This window comes from Cyprinus carpio, chromosome A1 (assembly GCF_018340385.1).
Source record: "Cyprinus carpio isolate SPL01 chromosome A1, ASM1834038v1, whole genome shotgun sequence".
Classification (NCBI taxonomy): Eukaryota; Metazoa; Chordata; class Actinopteri; order Cypriniformes; family Cyprinidae; genus Cyprinus; species Cyprinus carpio.
The window spans coordinates 10,198,153-10,216,208 of record NC_056572.1 but is presented as its reverse complement, the minus strand read 5'-3'; the positions used below and the strand labels follow the sequence as shown (position 1 = coordinate 10,216,208).

Below are 18,056 nucleotides of genomic sequence, written 5' to 3'. Positions count from 1 at the left end.
AAAGTCTGAATATATATAGAATGAAAGTCTGAATATATAAAACGAAAATCTGAATATATATAGAATGAAAGTCTGAATAAATAGAATGAAAGTCTGAATATATATAGAATGAAAGTCTGAATATATAAAACGAAAGTCTGAATATATATAGAATGAAAGTCTGAATATATATAGAATGAAAGTCTGAATATATATAGAATGAAAGTCCGAATATATAAAACGAAAGTCTGAATATATATAGAATGAAAGTCTGAATATATAGAATGAAAGTCTGAATATATATAGAATAAAAGTCCGAATATATAAAACGAAAGTCTGAATATATATAGAATGAAAGTCTGAATATATATAGAATGAAAGTCTGAATATATATAGAATAAAAGTCCGAATATATAAAACGAAAGTCTGAATATATATAGAATGAAAGTCTGAATATATAAAACGAAAGTCTGAATATATATAGAATGAAAGTCTGAATATATATAGAATGAAAGTCTGAATATATATAGAATGAAAGTCCGAATATATAAAACGAAAGTCTGAATATATATAGAATGAAAGTCTGAATATATAAAACGAAAATCTGAATATATATAGAATGAAAGTCTGAATAAATAGAATGAAAGTCTGAATATATATAGAATAAAAGTCCGAATATATAAAACGAAAGTCTGAATATATAGAATGAAAGTCTGAATATATAGAATGAAAGTCTGAATATATATAGAATGAAAGTCTGAATATATATAGAATGAAAGTCCGAATATATAAAACGAAAGTCTGAATAATATATAGAATGAAAGTCTGAATATATAAAACGAAAGTCTGAATATATATAGAATGAAAGTCTGAATATATATAGAATGAAAGTCTGAATATATATAGAATGAAAGTCCGAATATATAAAAACGAAAGTCTGAATATATATAGAATGAAAGTCTGAATATATAGAATGAAAGTCTGAATATATATAGAATAAAAGTTCGAATATATAAAAACGAAAGCCTGAATATAGATAGAATGAAAGTCTGAATATATATAGAATGAAAGTCCGAATATATAAAACGAAAGTCTGAATATATATAGAATGAAAGTCTGAATATATATAGAATGAAAGTCTGAATATATATAGAATAAAAGTCAGAATATATAAAACGAAAGTCTGAATATATAAAACGAAAGTCTGAATATATGGAATGAAAATCTGATGTTATCAGCCCCATCTTGTGTTATTCGTCTACTATTTTTTTTATTCACATTTTGAGCAATGAGCGAGTCCGCACAAAATTTAGTAGCAGCAATTTTAAGTAACGATCATCTAATTAACACCCTGGCGAATGCGTGTACCGGCCAAAATATTGGCAACCGTACACAACATCATTCTACTGATGAAGAAATATATTCGTTATTTCATCGCGGAAGAGCGAAATGCGGTGAACTTCACAGCCCAGGAAGTTCCTGCTTATCAAGCAAACATTACAGACTTTCATTTTATATATATTCAGATTTCATTCTATATATTCAGACTTCCATTCTATATATATTCACACTTTCATTGTATATATTCAGACTTTCATTCCATATATATTCAGACTTTCATTCTATATATTTTTCAGACTTTCATTCTATATATATTCAGACTTTCATTCTATATATATTCAGACTTTCATTCTATATATATTGAGACTTTCGTTCTAAATATATTTAGACTTTCGTTCTATATATATTCACACTTTCATTCTATATATTCAGATTTTCATTCTATATATATTCACACTTTCGTTCTATATATATTCACACTTTCATTCTATATATTTCAGATTTTCATTCTATATATATTCAGACTTTCACTCTATATATATTCACACTTTCATTCTATATATATTCAGATTTTCATTCTATATATATTCAGACTTTTTCATTCTATATATATTCAGACTTTCATTCTATATATATTTAGACTTTCGTTCTATATATATTCACACTTTTCATTACATATATTCAGATTTGCATTCTATATATATTCAGACTTTCATTCTATATATATTCAGACTTTCATTCTATATATATTCAGACTTTCATTCTATATATATTCAGACTTTCATTCCATATATATTCAGACTTTCATTCCATATATATTCAGACATTCATTCTATATATATTCAGACTTTCATTCTATATATATTCAGACTTTCATTCTATATATTCAGACTTTCATTCCATATATATTCAGACTTTCATTCTATATATTCAGACATTCGTTTTATATATTAAGACTTTCATTCTATATATATTCAGACTTTCATTCCATATATTCAGACTTCATATTATAAATATATTTTTTTCCTGAACGGCTTGCCATAATATATATATATATTGGGGAAGTCGTGGCCTAATGGTTAGAGAGTCGGACTCCCAATCGAAGGGTTGTGAGTTCGAGTCTCGGGCCGGAACTAATCCCCGGTCGCCGCAGCATAAATGGCTGCCCACTGCCCCCACCCTCAATACCACGACTTAGGTGCCCTTGAGCAAGGCACTGAACCCCAACTGCTCCCCGGGCGCCGCAGCATAAATGGCTGCCCACTGCTCCGGGTGTGTGTTCACAGTGCGTGTGTGTGTTCACTGCTCTGTGTGTGTGCACTTCGGATGGGTTAAATGCAGAGCACAAATTCTGAGTATGGGTCACATACTTGGCTGATGTCACGTCACTTTATATTAATTAATGTAAGATGACATCACTCAGTAATGTGGGTTTAAAAGTAGGCCTAGTCAGTTTGTGAATCTTCTAAAATCTCAAGATTTGATTAAACGTGTGAAATATTGTGTGGCAAGGCTCATTTAAAAAAAAAAAAAAAAAACCTTCATTGTGAAATGTAGTGCCAACAGGCCCCCAGTATACAACTAAAACAGTGTCGTAGGTCTCAAAGCCTGTTTTTGCGTGGACAATATATTCGAGCCGCATGTGTAGGAGTCTGTTTGTGCTGAATTGCAAGGACAAATGGTTCTCGGTTTCTAAAGATTCCAAATCAAACCAGGCCTTTGTGTTTGTCTTTTGGGTGCTTTGGATGACATCAAACCCTTTAGAAACATTTCATAAGAGACATATTAAGATTAAGGTTTTAGATTATTAACCTTTAATATTTTGCAACCTTAATATGTTTGCGGTGTGAATTGGCTCATTTATTACTAACGTCCAATTAAACGCAATTCTATTAACTTCTTTACAAATCATGAGATGTCAGTTGCCACCCAGTAAAGTTAACAGTTAACCAACTTTAGTCTTTCATATCTCACCTTACACTTTGTAACAATAAGTCACTTATTTGCATTTTTTTTTTTTATCATTACACAGAATAAGGATGAAGGTAGAAATAATATTGAATGCGCTTATAAAAATGAGTGGATATTGCATTTTAAGTTATTTTAGGATATTTCCTTTTAATTCAACAATAAATTGATGAAATGTATTGAATACAAATGCTAAATAGGATAGATTTTGATGGTTTTAATGTGCACAATTTTTTGTGCAGTTTATTCTAAAGAAAAAAAAGTAATATTTCATCAGAATGAAATGGCTTACTCCACCCTTTGAAATGATTTTCTTTTTCATTCAATATTAGACAAGTCAGCTATTATGTTAACAAATAGCCAAGCAGCTATTCGGGTGTTGTTTTAGCAAACTCGTATTCAGATCTGTATATTCTGGCCAATCCAATTAATCACCAACGAATTAAACCATTCATTTTCCATGTCAGTATGAAATACATCACATTACAAGAGTAACATGGGTTGCAAATAACTTTCATATCTTATTCGTTGTCACTAGCACAACCTAATGCAATTGCAAAAATAATGATTGTCTCCAAACAGGTTTCCCAAACATATTTATTGCATTTTTATTCTCAAAAAAAAAAGTTAGGAGTAAATCTGTTGTGGTTTTCTGTAGCAATACATTTCACTTTCAGTATATACTGAGAGAATAAGGAGTTTGAGACAAAAAAATATGCTGGAGGACAAGATATCAATTCACTGTGGGGTCAAAAGATGACCAAAAAAAATGTTCATGGGTTGGTGGTGGAGGATTTGGTGGGGAAAGAAGAGCCAGTGGTGAAACATGACTTGTAACAACCCATAAATAACTTCTAACCTGGCTGCCATGCCCAAACTAGGCAGTCCCATGTGCCTGTGTAATGCACCATTCCCCTCCCCAATGACTCCGCAATATACAGAAAGTGACGGGTAAAAATTGTGCTCATCCCCAGGAGAATGAATTCAGAGGAAGAGTCATGTCTACAGAGAAGAAGCAAAGTCTGGATATTTCTTCTCAGGCTGATGAAGGCCACCTCTCTGGAGCGTAGACAGATTTATTGGCTGAATCATTACAGAGCACTTTTATAGCAACCATGTGACTCTTATTTTTGCATTGGTGTCTTCAATGCTTTGATTATCGGCAATACCTATTACATCTTTGCATCTGGCTGACACTTATCCAAAGTCATTTGCATTTTATCAGCTCATGTCTCTGGGAATCAAACCCATGAGTAGAACTACACAATCACCATCTTGACATACAGCATAAGGAAAACATAAAGATATTTGATTTTGGGATGATGGAATACTTGATTATGTCTGACCAATCGCTATATTCTGTTATTAAATCTTATAAAATGACAACCAATGCTTCATATATGACTACACTCTTTTTTTTCTTTTTTTTTCCCTGGCATAATAAAATCTTATTTTAATTACTGATAATATTATTCATAATTTTTATCCATTTATTTATTATTTGAGATATATTCATCAGGGTCCTGATCAGGGCTCTTTCATGCAAAATTCTGGGGTATTTTTATGTTTTTGACTTTCTTAGGTTGCATTTATTTGATAAAAAAAAAATACAGTAAAAAAGTAATATTGTTAAATGTTATTACAATATAAAATTACTATTTTCTATTTGAATATTTTTTCAATAGTCATTTATTCCTGTGATGCAAAGCTGAATTTTTAGCATCATTACTCCAGTCTTTAGTGTCACATGATCCTTCAGAGATCATTCTATTCTAATTTGATGCTCAATAAAAAAATCTTTTTAGTGTTGAAAACAGTTGTGCTGTGTATATTTAGGCAAACCATAATGCATTATATTCAGTAGTCTTTTACAAATGAACAGCACTTTGCAATAAAAATTTTTTGTAACATTTAAATGGCAATTTAATGTCATTTTTGATCAATTTAATGCATCCTTGCTGAATCAGTGTTAATTTCTTTCAAAAATAAATATATATTCTAAATAAATTCTTACATACCTGATCATTTTGAATGGTAGTTTATTTACATGTTTAATTTACAAAAAAAAATCAGTTTTACCATGTCTTATTCATTTGCTTTTGCCCTCTACTGATTTTTAACCCCCTTTTAGGACACAAGCTGTAAATTCCACATTAGGGTGTAGCTCTCTGTCGTCTGATATAAACCTGTTGGGGCTGTTGTCGACACCTCAAGCTTTTTCATTGCCTCAGACTTGCAAGGGAGTGTGTGAGAAACAAGTAAAATAGTGTTTGTGTAAGGGTTTTTTTTGTGTGTGTGTGTGTGTGAGAGAGAGAGAGAGAGAAAATACTGGCTATGACTATGAGGGTTAGTAGGTCTGTCTGCCGTATGTGGCAACTGTCACATCATAAAGGTTGAGTCTTTCCGGAAACTCCCTTTCCAAACAAACAGAGGTGTTTATTATACCATAATATAAATTCATGGCTGGCTTGGATATTAGATATTAAGTACAAACCCTGAAGACACACATGTTTGGGGCCTTTGAGTGGTCCAGTCAACACCTTTTTCCTGTCTGCTGTAGATGTCAGTCATCTGTGACTGACGTGTAATAGACCAACTGCTGACTACATAAAGAGACTAAATAAAGATGATTATTATTATTATTATTATTATTATTATTATTATTATTATTGTTGTTGTTATTATTATTATTATTTATTTTTTTGCTTCTGCCCCCGGTGGACAAAACTAAGGTTTGCGTTTGTGATATTGTTAAATGCAATCAATAAAGTATTTTATTTATTTTTGGCATTTTTGTATCTTTAGACATGGAACAGAAAAGACAGGAAATTGAATGTGTATTAAAGTAAATACGGTTGATTTTTATTTCCTACTGATTTTAACCACCAACTTTAAGGTTCTCTTAAAGTTATGAACAAATGTTCTTCAGTAACTTTAATAGGATGTTAGTTCTGGTCCTTAATAATGTTCTCAAAATAACACAAAAACGTTATTTATCAATGGAATATGGAATTTTTTTCTGAAATGTTTTAGTTGGGCATTCATCTTGCATTTTTTAAATGTTACTGTTTATTTCAAAATGTTTAGAGAACATTTAAAAATTAACATTCCATAATGTCTGCAAATTTATAAAATGGAATATTCCCCTAACATTTGCATAACCAAGAAGAAAAAAAACATTTGAACATCCAAAGAATATTCTGAAATGACATTTTCATAACTTAAAGGGAAGGTTGGCAGAACAATCTTAGAACATATTTTTTATGTTAGCTGGGTGGTTATGTTTAGGATTAACATACAGAAATTATTAAAATGGCATGCATGCAATGCCATGCAACGTTCAGTTAGTAATAATCTGTTTCCTCTCCACAGCGTGAGTGTATCTCTGTCCACGTTGGCCAGGCTGGTGTCCAGATGGGTAACACCTGCTGGGAGCTGTACTGTCTGGAACACGGTATCCAGCCCGATGGCCAGATGCCCAGCAACAAACCAGTGGGTGGACATGATGACTCCTTCACCACCTTCTTCAGTGATACTGGAGCTGGCAAATATGTACCCCGTGCCATCTTTGTAGACCTTGAGCCGACAGTCATTGGTAAATATCATAAAGGTGTTTAATTTAAGGCCATGTATTTGTCATTTGTGACCCTGGACCACAAAACCAGTCTTAAAGGGTCATGAAACCCCTCGAGTTTCAGTACTGGTTAGTTCTCGCCACAGTTTAAAAAAATGCTAAAAAAGTGGGCGTGGTGCGGAGCGGAGGAGGTGGAAGAGGGGAGACAGACAACACACACAGCTTCGCGGTCAGACAGAAAATCTGGTTTGTATTACTGATAAATGTTACTAATTTTTAGGGATCAGTATTATTTAGAGTTGCCTTTTTTATATTTTCATTTTAATTTTGGTTTAAGTCATAGTCATTTTGCAAACTCGTATATTTTATTTGCATAAATGTCAGTTTATTTGCATAAATATAAATGTAGATTTTATCTAATTTAAATTATTATAATAAAATCTGTAATATAAATTGATATACATTTTCATAACTTTTTATATTCTTATCATATTCATATTTAAACTATTTTTAACTACATTAAGTGTGTGTATATGTGTGTGTTTTATATATATATATGTGTGTGTGTTTTATGTGTGTGTGTGTGTGTGTGTTAAATGTGTATTACTGAGAAATTATACTAAAATGTTTTCTTTTTTTCAGTGGGATAAAGGTCAGATCAATGTCATTTTAATATTACTTTCTTCTTCTTCGTCCTTCTTTTTCTTATAATTATTATAGTATTTATTATTTTGCTAGCTTACTAGCTTTTATTTTAATTGTAATGTTAGTCTGTTTATTTTGTTTTTATCAGTTTTTAAATTATCTAACTTTTTTATTTCCAATATTTTTTTTAGAATGTATAAATTTAACTGTATGTTTATATATATATATATATATATATATATATATATATATATATATATATATATATATATATATATATATATATATATATATATATATATATATATATATATATATATATATATATATATAAAAACAATTTTTAGTTTTGGTCAACAGTAACAGCACTGGACAGGATTTGGTTTTATGTGGTTCTGTTGTGTTATTCTTTCAGATGAAGTCCGCACAGGCACTTATCGTCAGCTGTTTCATCCTGAGCAGCTCATCTCAGGCAAAGAGGATGCTGCGAATAACTATGCCCGTGGACATTACACCATTGGCAAGGAGATCATTGACAACGTGCTGGACCGCATACGCAAACTGGTAATGTCAATAATTAGTGTTGCATTTACTTACAAAAAAAAAAAAAAGATCAAAATAACAGAAACTAAAATGCAAATTTTGTCCCTTCTTGCGCACAGGCTGACCAATGCACAGGACTGCAAGGTTTCCTGGTCTTTCACAGTTTTGGTGGCGGCACAGGCTCAGGTTTCACCTCCCTTCTGATGGAGCGTCTCTCTGTTGACTTCGGAAAGAAGTCCAAGCTGGAATTTGCCATTTATCCAGCTCCCCAGGTGTCTACGGCTGTGGTGGAGCCGTACAACTCCATCCTGACCACCCACACCACCCTGGAGCACTCCGACTGTGCTTTCATGGTGGACAATGAGGCCATCTACGATATCTGCAGAAGAAACCTGGATATTGAGCGCCCATCATACACAAACCTCAACCGGCTCATCAGCCAGATCGTCTCCTCCATCACTGCTTCTCTGCGCTTTGACGGAGCTTTGAATGTCGACCTAACAGAGTTCCAGACCAACTTGGTGCCCTACCCTCGTATCCACTTCCCCCTGGCCACATACGCTCCTGTCATCTCCGCTGAGAAGGCCTTCCATGAGCAGCTCTCGGTGTCTGAGATCACCAACTCCTGTTTCGAGCCCTGCAACCAGATGGTGAAGTGTGATCCACGGCATGGAAAATACATGGCCTGCTGTTTGCTATACAGAGGAGACGTGGTTCCAAAAGACGTCAACAGCGCCATCGCAGCCATCAAGACCAAAAGAAGCATCCAGTTTGTGGACTGGTGTCCCACTGGCTTCAAGGTGGGCATCAACTATCAGCCCCCAACTGTGGTTCCTGGAGGAGACTTGGCCAAGGTGCAAAGAGCCGTGTGCATGCTAAGCAACACCACAGCCATTGCTGAGGCCTGGGCCCGTCTGGACCACAAATTTGACCTGATGTATGCCAAGAGAGCCTTCGTGCACTGGTATGTGGGTGAAGGCATGGAAGAGGGAGAGTTCTCTGAGGCCAGAGAAGACATGGCAGCTCTGGAGAAGGATTACGAAGAAGTGGGCCTTGATTCATTCGATGAAGAGGAGGAAGGGGAAGAGTACTAAAAGGGAAAAGTGTTTTTTTCTTTTCTTTCTGTCTATCAAATAAAAGCCAAATAAAATATAGCTTTTAATTGTTGTTGTGGTTCTTTTAATAATTTGGTGACATTGTCAAGTGTATGCAGTTCATTGTTTTTATGCTCCCCAAAGATTTTAAAATATTTTCTTGATAACATTTTATAATAGCTTTCATTAATCACATAAAAACATTTATTATTATTATCATCATCTTCTATAATGTTTAATACAAAGTTGATATACCATATTGTTTTTAAATGTATTAGTTTTAGCTAATGTGATATGTTTTATTTTGATATTTAATATATTAGAGAATATTAATAATGGAGAAAATTTTTAACATGATTAATAGTCTAATATTAATCAGATTAAAAAGGGGAAGGTTATACTGAACTGTAAATCATGCAACAACAAAAAAAAATGTATCCGTGAGGGCACTAATATGACAAACATTAATTAATTAAAATTAATTTAGCTTTAGGCCACAATAAATAAATTGAGAAACAATCAAATAAATGATTTTACACCTAGACTTGTTAGTCATTTTTTTATAGATCGATGCAAATTTATACTTGCATATATAATGTGTACATTATAAATAATTATATAACATTAAAACATCACATTTTTAATTATTTAACAAATTGATGCAAATATTAACAAAAAAATATATATAACCCGAATTTTAATGGGGTATTAAACTGTAACTGTAAATCACGCAATCTTTTATCTATTTAATTACAATTAATTTAGCTATAGGCCACAATAAAATTGAGAAACTTTTTTTCTTAAGACTCATTCGTCAGTTTTAATAGAGGTATTTTTTAGGCAACAGCTTAGCTAACCAAGGATGTTCTTTGGGACCAGCATTGTATGGGTTAAACCGAAAGTCTACGTCAGAATACGTCACGGTTAGGGTTTTTTTTTTTTTTTGTAGACGGAAGAAACCGGAGAAATTAGCGGAGGACAGGGAGAGCGTCTCATAAGGTGAACCGAATCTCACTTTAATCATTTATGTAGAACCATATTTGATGGCTTGATAACAGCGTCATGTAATTAAATAAGAACCTAGTCTACATTTGAATGTTGCGGGTCTTGCTTGAAGCATAAAATCGAAACACAAACCAGTTGGTCTTGAAGATGCCACGTTTACCTCGGATCCGAATTCATAAATGGATCGATGTGTAGGACAAAGTCATGAATTATCGTGACGGATTCATGATAAATTCAACGCGTTTCACTAGCAAGGGCATCTGTCACACAACGGCGCACGTCATAAAGGTAAAATAAATAGTAGGAAGCCAATCAGAAAGCTCCGTTCTACACCGTGAATAATTTATTTTAGTAGAAAATTGGACACTGAAAGTGACAAGCAGTATTACGTTGACTTGCCCAGTCGGTCTAAATTATCTTGCATTTAATAATAAATAATAATACGTTTTATTTATAAGCTTTAGTGTTTTATTCATGTCAAAAAAGAAAAAGAGCATCCCCCTCACAGATACATATTTCTTGTTACCACAACCACATTGAAAAAAAAAAAAAATCTATTGTTACATTCCCATAGGCTCATACAGTTACATAATGCACTATTTATTCCAAAATATGCTGAAATTACAATTGATTTTGTTATCAACACATATTTCATTGCTTTGGAGTTTGCAGGAAAATGCTGCAAACACTCTGAACCTTAGCACAAAATGATCTGCACAATATTATTTTTGGTATTTCCTTGTGACCTCCTGTAGAATTCAGTGACAGTCGTACACATTGCTCTATTCTGAATATAGAATAGAATAAAAAACAGAATAAATGAATATGGCATAAAATAAATTTGAAAAAAGGGATATAACTAATCAAGTCTAAATCTCTTACAGAGCCTCTCCTTCATCCATGGTCGGTCATAGGCAATGCTCCAGAGAAGATGGGACAAGCTTTGTGTATATGCTCGCGCAGTGCCATCACCATTGACAACAAGAGATACTACTTCATCCAGAAACTAGAAGAAGGGTAAGACTCCTCAACTGGACTATTTAGTCCTTAAAATACTTAAAGGAATAATTTACCCAAAAATGAAATTTGCTGAAAATGTACTTACCCTCAGGCCATCCAAGGTATAGATAAGTTTGTTTCTTAATCAGAACAGATTTTTTACAATTTAGCATTATATCACTTGCTCACCCATGGATCCTCTGCAATGAATGGGTGCCATCAGAATGAGAGTCCAAACAGCTGATAAAAACATCACAATTATCCACACGACTCCATGAATGTATCAATCTGTGTATTTGTAAGAAACACATCCATCATTAAGACAGTCTGAAATACTTTATCCTTAATATTGTTCTCTCCAATGAAAAAGTGTCTCATCTGAATTAGCAAGAAACAAGCACAGTTTCTAAGTGAAAACAACCTTAAACAGTTCTAAACAAATATGTTGGTGGATTTTGATGTGAGAGGACAACAGGATGGACCTTTCCACTGGAGGAAGCTTTATTATGGATTATGGACTCATTTTTTAATTTTTATTTTATTTTTATTTTTTTCCAGAAGCAACAGTTTAAAGTTTAAATGTCTTAGTGATGGGTTTGTTTGGTTTCTTGTAAACTTACAGCGTTTCATTTCACTTCACAAGACGTTAATTCATGGATTAGAGTGGTGTGGATTATTGTGTGATGTTTTTATCGGCTGTTTGCACTCTCGGTCTGACGGCACCCATTCACTGCAGAGGATCCGATGGTGAGCAAGTGATGTAATGCTAAATTTCTCTAAATCTAATGTAATGAAGAAACTCATCTACATCTTGTATGGCCTGCGGGTGAGTACATTTTCAGCAAATATTTAGTTTTTTTGTTGAACTGTTCCTTTAAAAATGACTGGAATTGTGTGAGCCCAATGATGCCACCTTGGCAAGGAAAAATATGGAAGAAATATGTTTATGCAATATAATTATGCATGGCAGTTTTCATTATAGTGTGCTTAAGTGAAATTTATTGGATTAAACAGCTGGTCTCACAAGGACAAATAGTAATTTCATTGTGATTCTATTGTCTATAATTATTTTCATCATACCTTCTAGAGGATTTAGCTATGTGGATCTGGTAGAAGGTGCACATGATGGCCACTTCTATGCTCTAAAGCGAATCCTTTGCCACGACCGTGAGGGCCGCACAGAGGCCCAGACTGAGGTGGAGATGCACCGCCTATTCAACCATCCCAACATCCTCAGCCTGACTGCACACACCTTCATGGAGCGCAGCGGAAAGTGTGAAGCCTGGCTGTTGCTCCCATACATCAGTGTAAGTGGATCGTGTTCTGCTTTTCCATTCCAGGCTTCTAATAAATCCAAAAGTCCGGTGAGTTCTGAGATGTGCAGTATGCAATTTAAGTGTTTTATGTGCTGAATTCTTCTGTGCAGAACGGAAGTCTTTGGTCTGTTCTTGAGAAGCTGCGGGATAAGGGAAGCTCTATGCCTGAGAGCCGCATACTACACATTCTGCATGGCATCAGTGAAGGCCTCAAAGCAATACATGACAAAGGCTATGCACACAGGTACTGAGAGTAAAATTCATCCATCATTAGTTTTGCCTTGGTTCTGCATTGAAGATGGAACCAGTAAAAATAACTAGTTACTTAATAGTAATTAATAGGGCCTTGTGCACCACAGGAACCTTTTCATAGTACCAGAACTAATTGTGGAACTACCGACTATTTAGCGTTTTCGCACCGCCGGGAACTGGGTGCTATTTTAGTACCGGATTGCCTTTTTCGAGAACCAAATTAGCTCCTACTCCGGAGCAGGGTCTAACCAGCACAACTGGCACTACCCATGACGTAAGTAGACAGTGAATGGCCAAAAGCGTACGAAAAATGCCCTCACCCACCATGATCACCCGCCAACATACTGTGTCAACTTATTTAGCAAAAATGGAGAACAGCGATAGATGAACGGACGCTAAAGTGCACTTGTAGCAAATGTAGCACTGCAAGTTGTCGTTGGAGATTCTTTGTCCTCCTTTCTGTATACGTACCTTTATGTATACGTCGACATTCCATGTCCATTATTGTGAAACCTGTGAGACACAACAAAAACACAGCTCAGATCACAGCGTCCTCCATCCTCCAGTTGTTAACGTTCATGTTGTTGTTCTTTGTTTCCATTGTTGAACGCCGCGCACAAATGACGTCGCTGTCGAACGCCTTACGTCACTTCCTAGTGCACACTGTCGAATGCAACCCTTTATATGGTACTGAAAAATAATTCGCGCAAAATCGTCCCAGTACTTTAGTAATGTACATTTAGTTCTGGAACTATAGCGGTGCGAAAGGCCCTAATTTTGAGATCCATCTTTTCATTTCTTCACTGACAGCAACTGAGGGACTCGTACACAACTATTACAAAAGGTTCATACATTCACTGAAGCTCCAGAAGGAAACACGATGCATTAAGAGCTGAGAGGTTCTTTTATATGAATCCTAGAGAGACTTTTGAATAGAAGTGACCCAAAGAAGATATTATATCATAGTTCTGTAGATAACAAAAGCTGTCCTAGCACTGAACTGGTAACTCCTGAGGAATATCCTGTTTTCAGACTGAAATATGTACACTACAATTCAAACTTTGTTTTTTTTTGTTTTTTTAAAGAAATTGATGATTTTTATATAGCAAGAATGCATTAAATTGATAATCAGCATATTAGAATGATTTCTGAAGGATAATGCACATTTGTCGTCGTCATGTACAATGTACATTTGAATGTTCTGCTGTATGTTTTTCTTTTGTTATTATCACTCATGAGCTTTATTTCTGGAAACAGGGACTTGAAACCCACCAATGTTTTACTGGATGAGAACGATCGCCCTTTGTTAATGGACTTGGGCTCCATGAACAAGGCCAGGATTGAAATTCGGGGGTCACGGGAGGCCATGACAGTCCAGGTTAGAGCAGAAAATTGTCCAGCGGCACTTATCAATAAATTTTCAGCCAATCAGAACATTAAAAGAATCAATGTTTGTACACTTTCTCTATCAGGATTGGGCCGCTCAGAGATGCACCATCTCACACAGAACAACAGATCTCTAAAATGTAGAGACACACTATAACATATAAGAGAAAAGAAAATATTTTAATAATTCTCATTTTTGTGTGTTTTAACGAGAGTAATGGTTATTTACGTTTCAACACTTCATTCTCAAAACAGCGTGAATTACAGAATAATGCAACAATCCAGACATGTTGTTTTATTGATGTTCAGTGTGTTTAGTTATGTCTGTGCAGGGCTAATGTTAGCAAACTTTGTCCATTCTTATCTTTGCTCCTTCAGGTCAGCATAATGTTATGTCTGTGGCAGTCTGTTATGTCTGCTGTAGCTAATCTTTGTATTTTGTACCCTAGTCTCTAGGTTGTGTGTTGTACTGTATGATGATGCTGGAGGGACCATATGACTTGATATTTCAGAAGGGTGACAGCGTGGCTCTCGCCGTCCAGAATCCAGTCTCCATTCCACAGTCGTGCAGGTGAGCTCCAACTTTCAGGGCCATTATTGTGTAAAATTTAGCCTCTGTGGTCCTCCTGAGAAAAGGCAAGGCAAGTTTATTTATATTGCAATTTCATACACAATGGTAATTCAAAGTGCTTAACATAAAAGGAATTTAATTAATCATAAAAATATTCACAATGATAAAAGCAAGGAAGTGAAATGTTCAAATAAATTAAAAATAGATTTGTAATGAATTAAAACAGTACATTCAGCTCATTCAGTAAATGTACAGCTAAACAGATGTGTTTTGAGTGTGGATTTAAATGCAGCAACTGTTTCAGCAGATCTTTGCGATGCCAGATAAAACATTTTGTTGATCTAACAAGAAATATATAATATTATGAATTATAATTTTAAATAATATTCTTATATTATTATTATTTTTTTCAGCATATATATTTTTATTTATTTTCAAACAACAAACAAAACTGTGTAACTTATGTGATTTTTTTTCTTTTTTTAGTAATGTAACATTTAAAACTACATATATTTAAATAGTATTCTTATATTATGTTTTAACTAATTTAGCATATTACACATAAGAAATTGTAATAAAAGAAAATATAATATTTCACACAGTTTTATGTGAATTTTTTAATGTGGGAAAATTGGTTTTAAATATTAAATTAGAATATATTTTTGTATTTTATAATTTTCCCTCATAAAAATAAAATAAAATAAAATATATATATAGATATATATATATATATATATATATATATATATATATATATATATATATATATATATATATATATATATATATATATATATATATAAAATAAAATATTGTATTTTAAACTATTTTCCCATTTTAAATTTGTATAATTTACTTAAATGTGGAATATCACATAATATATTCTAAACTATTTTAAACAAAAATTTTACACATACAAAAATGTGGACATCTTGGATAATAAGTTTCAAATCATGAATACTCACAAGAGATTAATAAAATCTTACAAGTTTAATCAAAGATATTCATGGAGTGGATCGTCTCATAGGGCCAACGTGGAGATCACATGACCAAATGAATGCTAGTCTCTTTATAGCAGAAAACTGCTTGTTATTGAACAGTTTTAATCATGGAGTGAGATAACTGTAATGTTTTTAAATCACAACATTTTAACATCTTGGTAACTGGAGGAAGTATACCTGCCACACCCTTGTGTATACTGTATAACTGGTTACTTTGTCTCTTTCTTTGACACAGTTATTCTCAAGGTCTTCAAACCCTCCTCAGCTCCACTATGGTGACCAATCCTCAGGAAAGGCCCAGAATCAGCTGGGTCCTTGACCAGGTCCAAAACCTTCGGGACTCAAACAGTGCAGACGTAGATACCAACAGAGTATGATGCTTCCACTGAGATTTCATGTCAGTTTTCCTGTGGACTCTGGGCATTTTGGACTATGCACTCTCTCTTTCAGACAAAAATAACCCGCTGAACTCACAAGCCTTGCAAACATTTGCTCTGTCTTACCTCAGTGAGCTCAGTACGCCATGGTTACACACTCCAGCATGATCACACTAGCCTTCACATCAATGTCTCATATTTCACACCAAAATCCATTTTGAGCAATGAAATGATCTTATGACTTTGGGGTCAAATATGAACAGGGCATGCTTCTGATTTTGTGGGATTCACTGTAATTTCACACAAACCACACAACAGAGGGCAATAGCTCTATTTGCTGTAATAGCAGCATTATCACAGGGCACCGTTTACATTACAAACCAGTTGTTTTAGGATTCGAATTTGGCCTACCTGTCTTTTTTTCACATTTCTTAGCTTGTCCATTTTAAGGAATGAAAACAAATGTATATTTATGAGGATACTGATTCGAATTTTAGCTGTTTAAAATGTAACTGACATCAGTTAGGTTATTTAAACGTAGCTCTCCTGAGAAAGCAAGACATTCAAGGTTATTTGTGGGCAGAGAATTAGGGACTTTGTGTTGTGAAGGTCCAAAGATAAAGCTGAGTTACTGTCAGTGGACTTCATCTGCGAAACAGATTTCTGACCAAAATCATTCTTATGTATGTTGTAGCATTGAAAAAATAGTTCTGCTCACGTTTAATGAAGGAGTCTGAAAGCAGGGCTGAAGAATTTGTGGATTAAAGAGAGAGTAATTTTAACTAGTTTGGCTATAGCTCTCAACTTTTATTACGAAGTGAAAGTGTGTTAGTTAAGCTACGCTCAATATTTGTTTCAGAGACTTTGAGAGGATGTGTAACAAAAGGTCATGCCTGTGAGTTCACATTACTTTGCAAAAAGAATGTGTTCACTTTTCTCTTTTTAAGTGGTACAAATGACTGTAAATACTCTCAGTTGTTTTGTTTAGTAGAAGTTGCTTTAATTGCTTACAGTATTTGAGTGTTCTTTAAAGGACACTTCTTAAAGGAAACTACTTCTTTAAAACAAACATTAGAAATATATTTAAGTATGCATTTTAATTGAGCAAGAAATCCATGTCTAGAGATAATTGCTGCGTTCAGTTATTTGTTTATTGTGTCTGATAAGTCTAGGTTAGTGTGGATCAATCTCACAAAAAAATGTCAGGGCCATATTTTAACCCCAACAAAATAAATAGAATAAAGCCTGTTTGTAGGACCATAACATTATTTGTCATTGTGGCAATATGTTGATATGACCCAGACATGTTTTTATGAGTTATCATATGCATTACATGTGCTTTGATAATTCAGGACTAAATTAAATCTGTGAATAAGGACCTAAATGTGTTTCTACTTTTTGATTGTTTTATTTGTTTATTTTTAGCAGCAGTAATTTTCTGATTATTTCAGAAAAATTATCATAATATTCAGATTTACTTCAGATTGATTTTGACTAGGATGTTAATGTGTTTTGAAAGGACATTTTAACCTGAACATGTCCAGGTTTGCTTCTGTTCAGGAATTCTTAATTATGCAAGTCTGTTAATTTCTAGGATATAAGACTGGAGACATATATCTTGGCATTCTTTTACATGTATTTCATTCCTTTTGTAAATGGTGTGAATAAAGTGTGATTGAAACAGCGACGGATGGAACTGGTTAGGTATCACCACACGGGGGAGATGTTGCTCAAGTTGTGTCGGAAACTAGTGTAGGAAACTCGAAATTTTTATTTATTTATTTTTTAGAAATTGTATTGATATTTTTGCAACGTTTTTGTTCTTTTTGTAGTGATATGTAAACATATGTGTCTTTATGCCCCAAAACACTGGTAATACCACGGTGTTTTAGAAACGAATGCTGTTATACTTTGTTATAAGTAACTTATTCTTTCTTGTAGCCTACTCTTCTTCGGTAGAGAGGGATATATTTATAATAATTATTGTAGTATTTTTATTACTATT

General features: G+C 33.7%; 2 protein-coding genes across 3 annotated transcripts in view; both read left to right on the top strand.

Moving 5' to 3' along the window:
* Positions 1 to 9,212, top strand: part of LOC109066109 (tubulin alpha chain-like) — an 11,898-nt gene extending 2,686 nt beyond the window's left edge. The window contains exons 2-4 of one of the 2 annotated variants that reach the window (XM_042743640.1): positions 6,661 to 6,883; positions 7,923 to 8,071; positions 8,170 to 9,212. In XM_042743640.1, the coding sequence (XP_042599574.1) occupies positions 6,661 to 6,883; positions 7,923 to 8,071; positions 8,170 to 9,144 (1,347 nt within the window). In that variant the 3' untranslated portion in view covers positions 9,145 to 9,212. Of the gene's footprint in view, positions 1 to 6,660; positions 6,884 to 6,912; positions 7,109 to 7,922; positions 8,072 to 8,169 lie in introns of those variants that run through there. The other variant, XM_042743691.1, reaches the window with a different exon arrangement.
* Positions 9,213 to 9,355: 143 nt separating this feature from the next.
* On the top strand, positions 9,356 to 17,739 carry LOC109074794 (serine/threonine-protein kinase 16-like). The gene is given in 8 exon segments (XM_042743791.1): positions 9,356 to 10,143; positions 11,034 to 11,166; positions 12,236 to 12,455; positions 12,575 to 12,708; positions 13,974 to 14,094; positions 14,189 to 14,302; positions 14,552 to 14,673; positions 15,910 to 17,739. Coding segments are annotated over 7 exon segments (939 nt in total). The 5' UTR covers positions 9,356 to 10,143; positions 11,034 to 11,080; the 3' UTR covers positions 16,052 to 17,739.
* Positions 17,740 to 18,056: the final 317 nt, after the last annotated feature.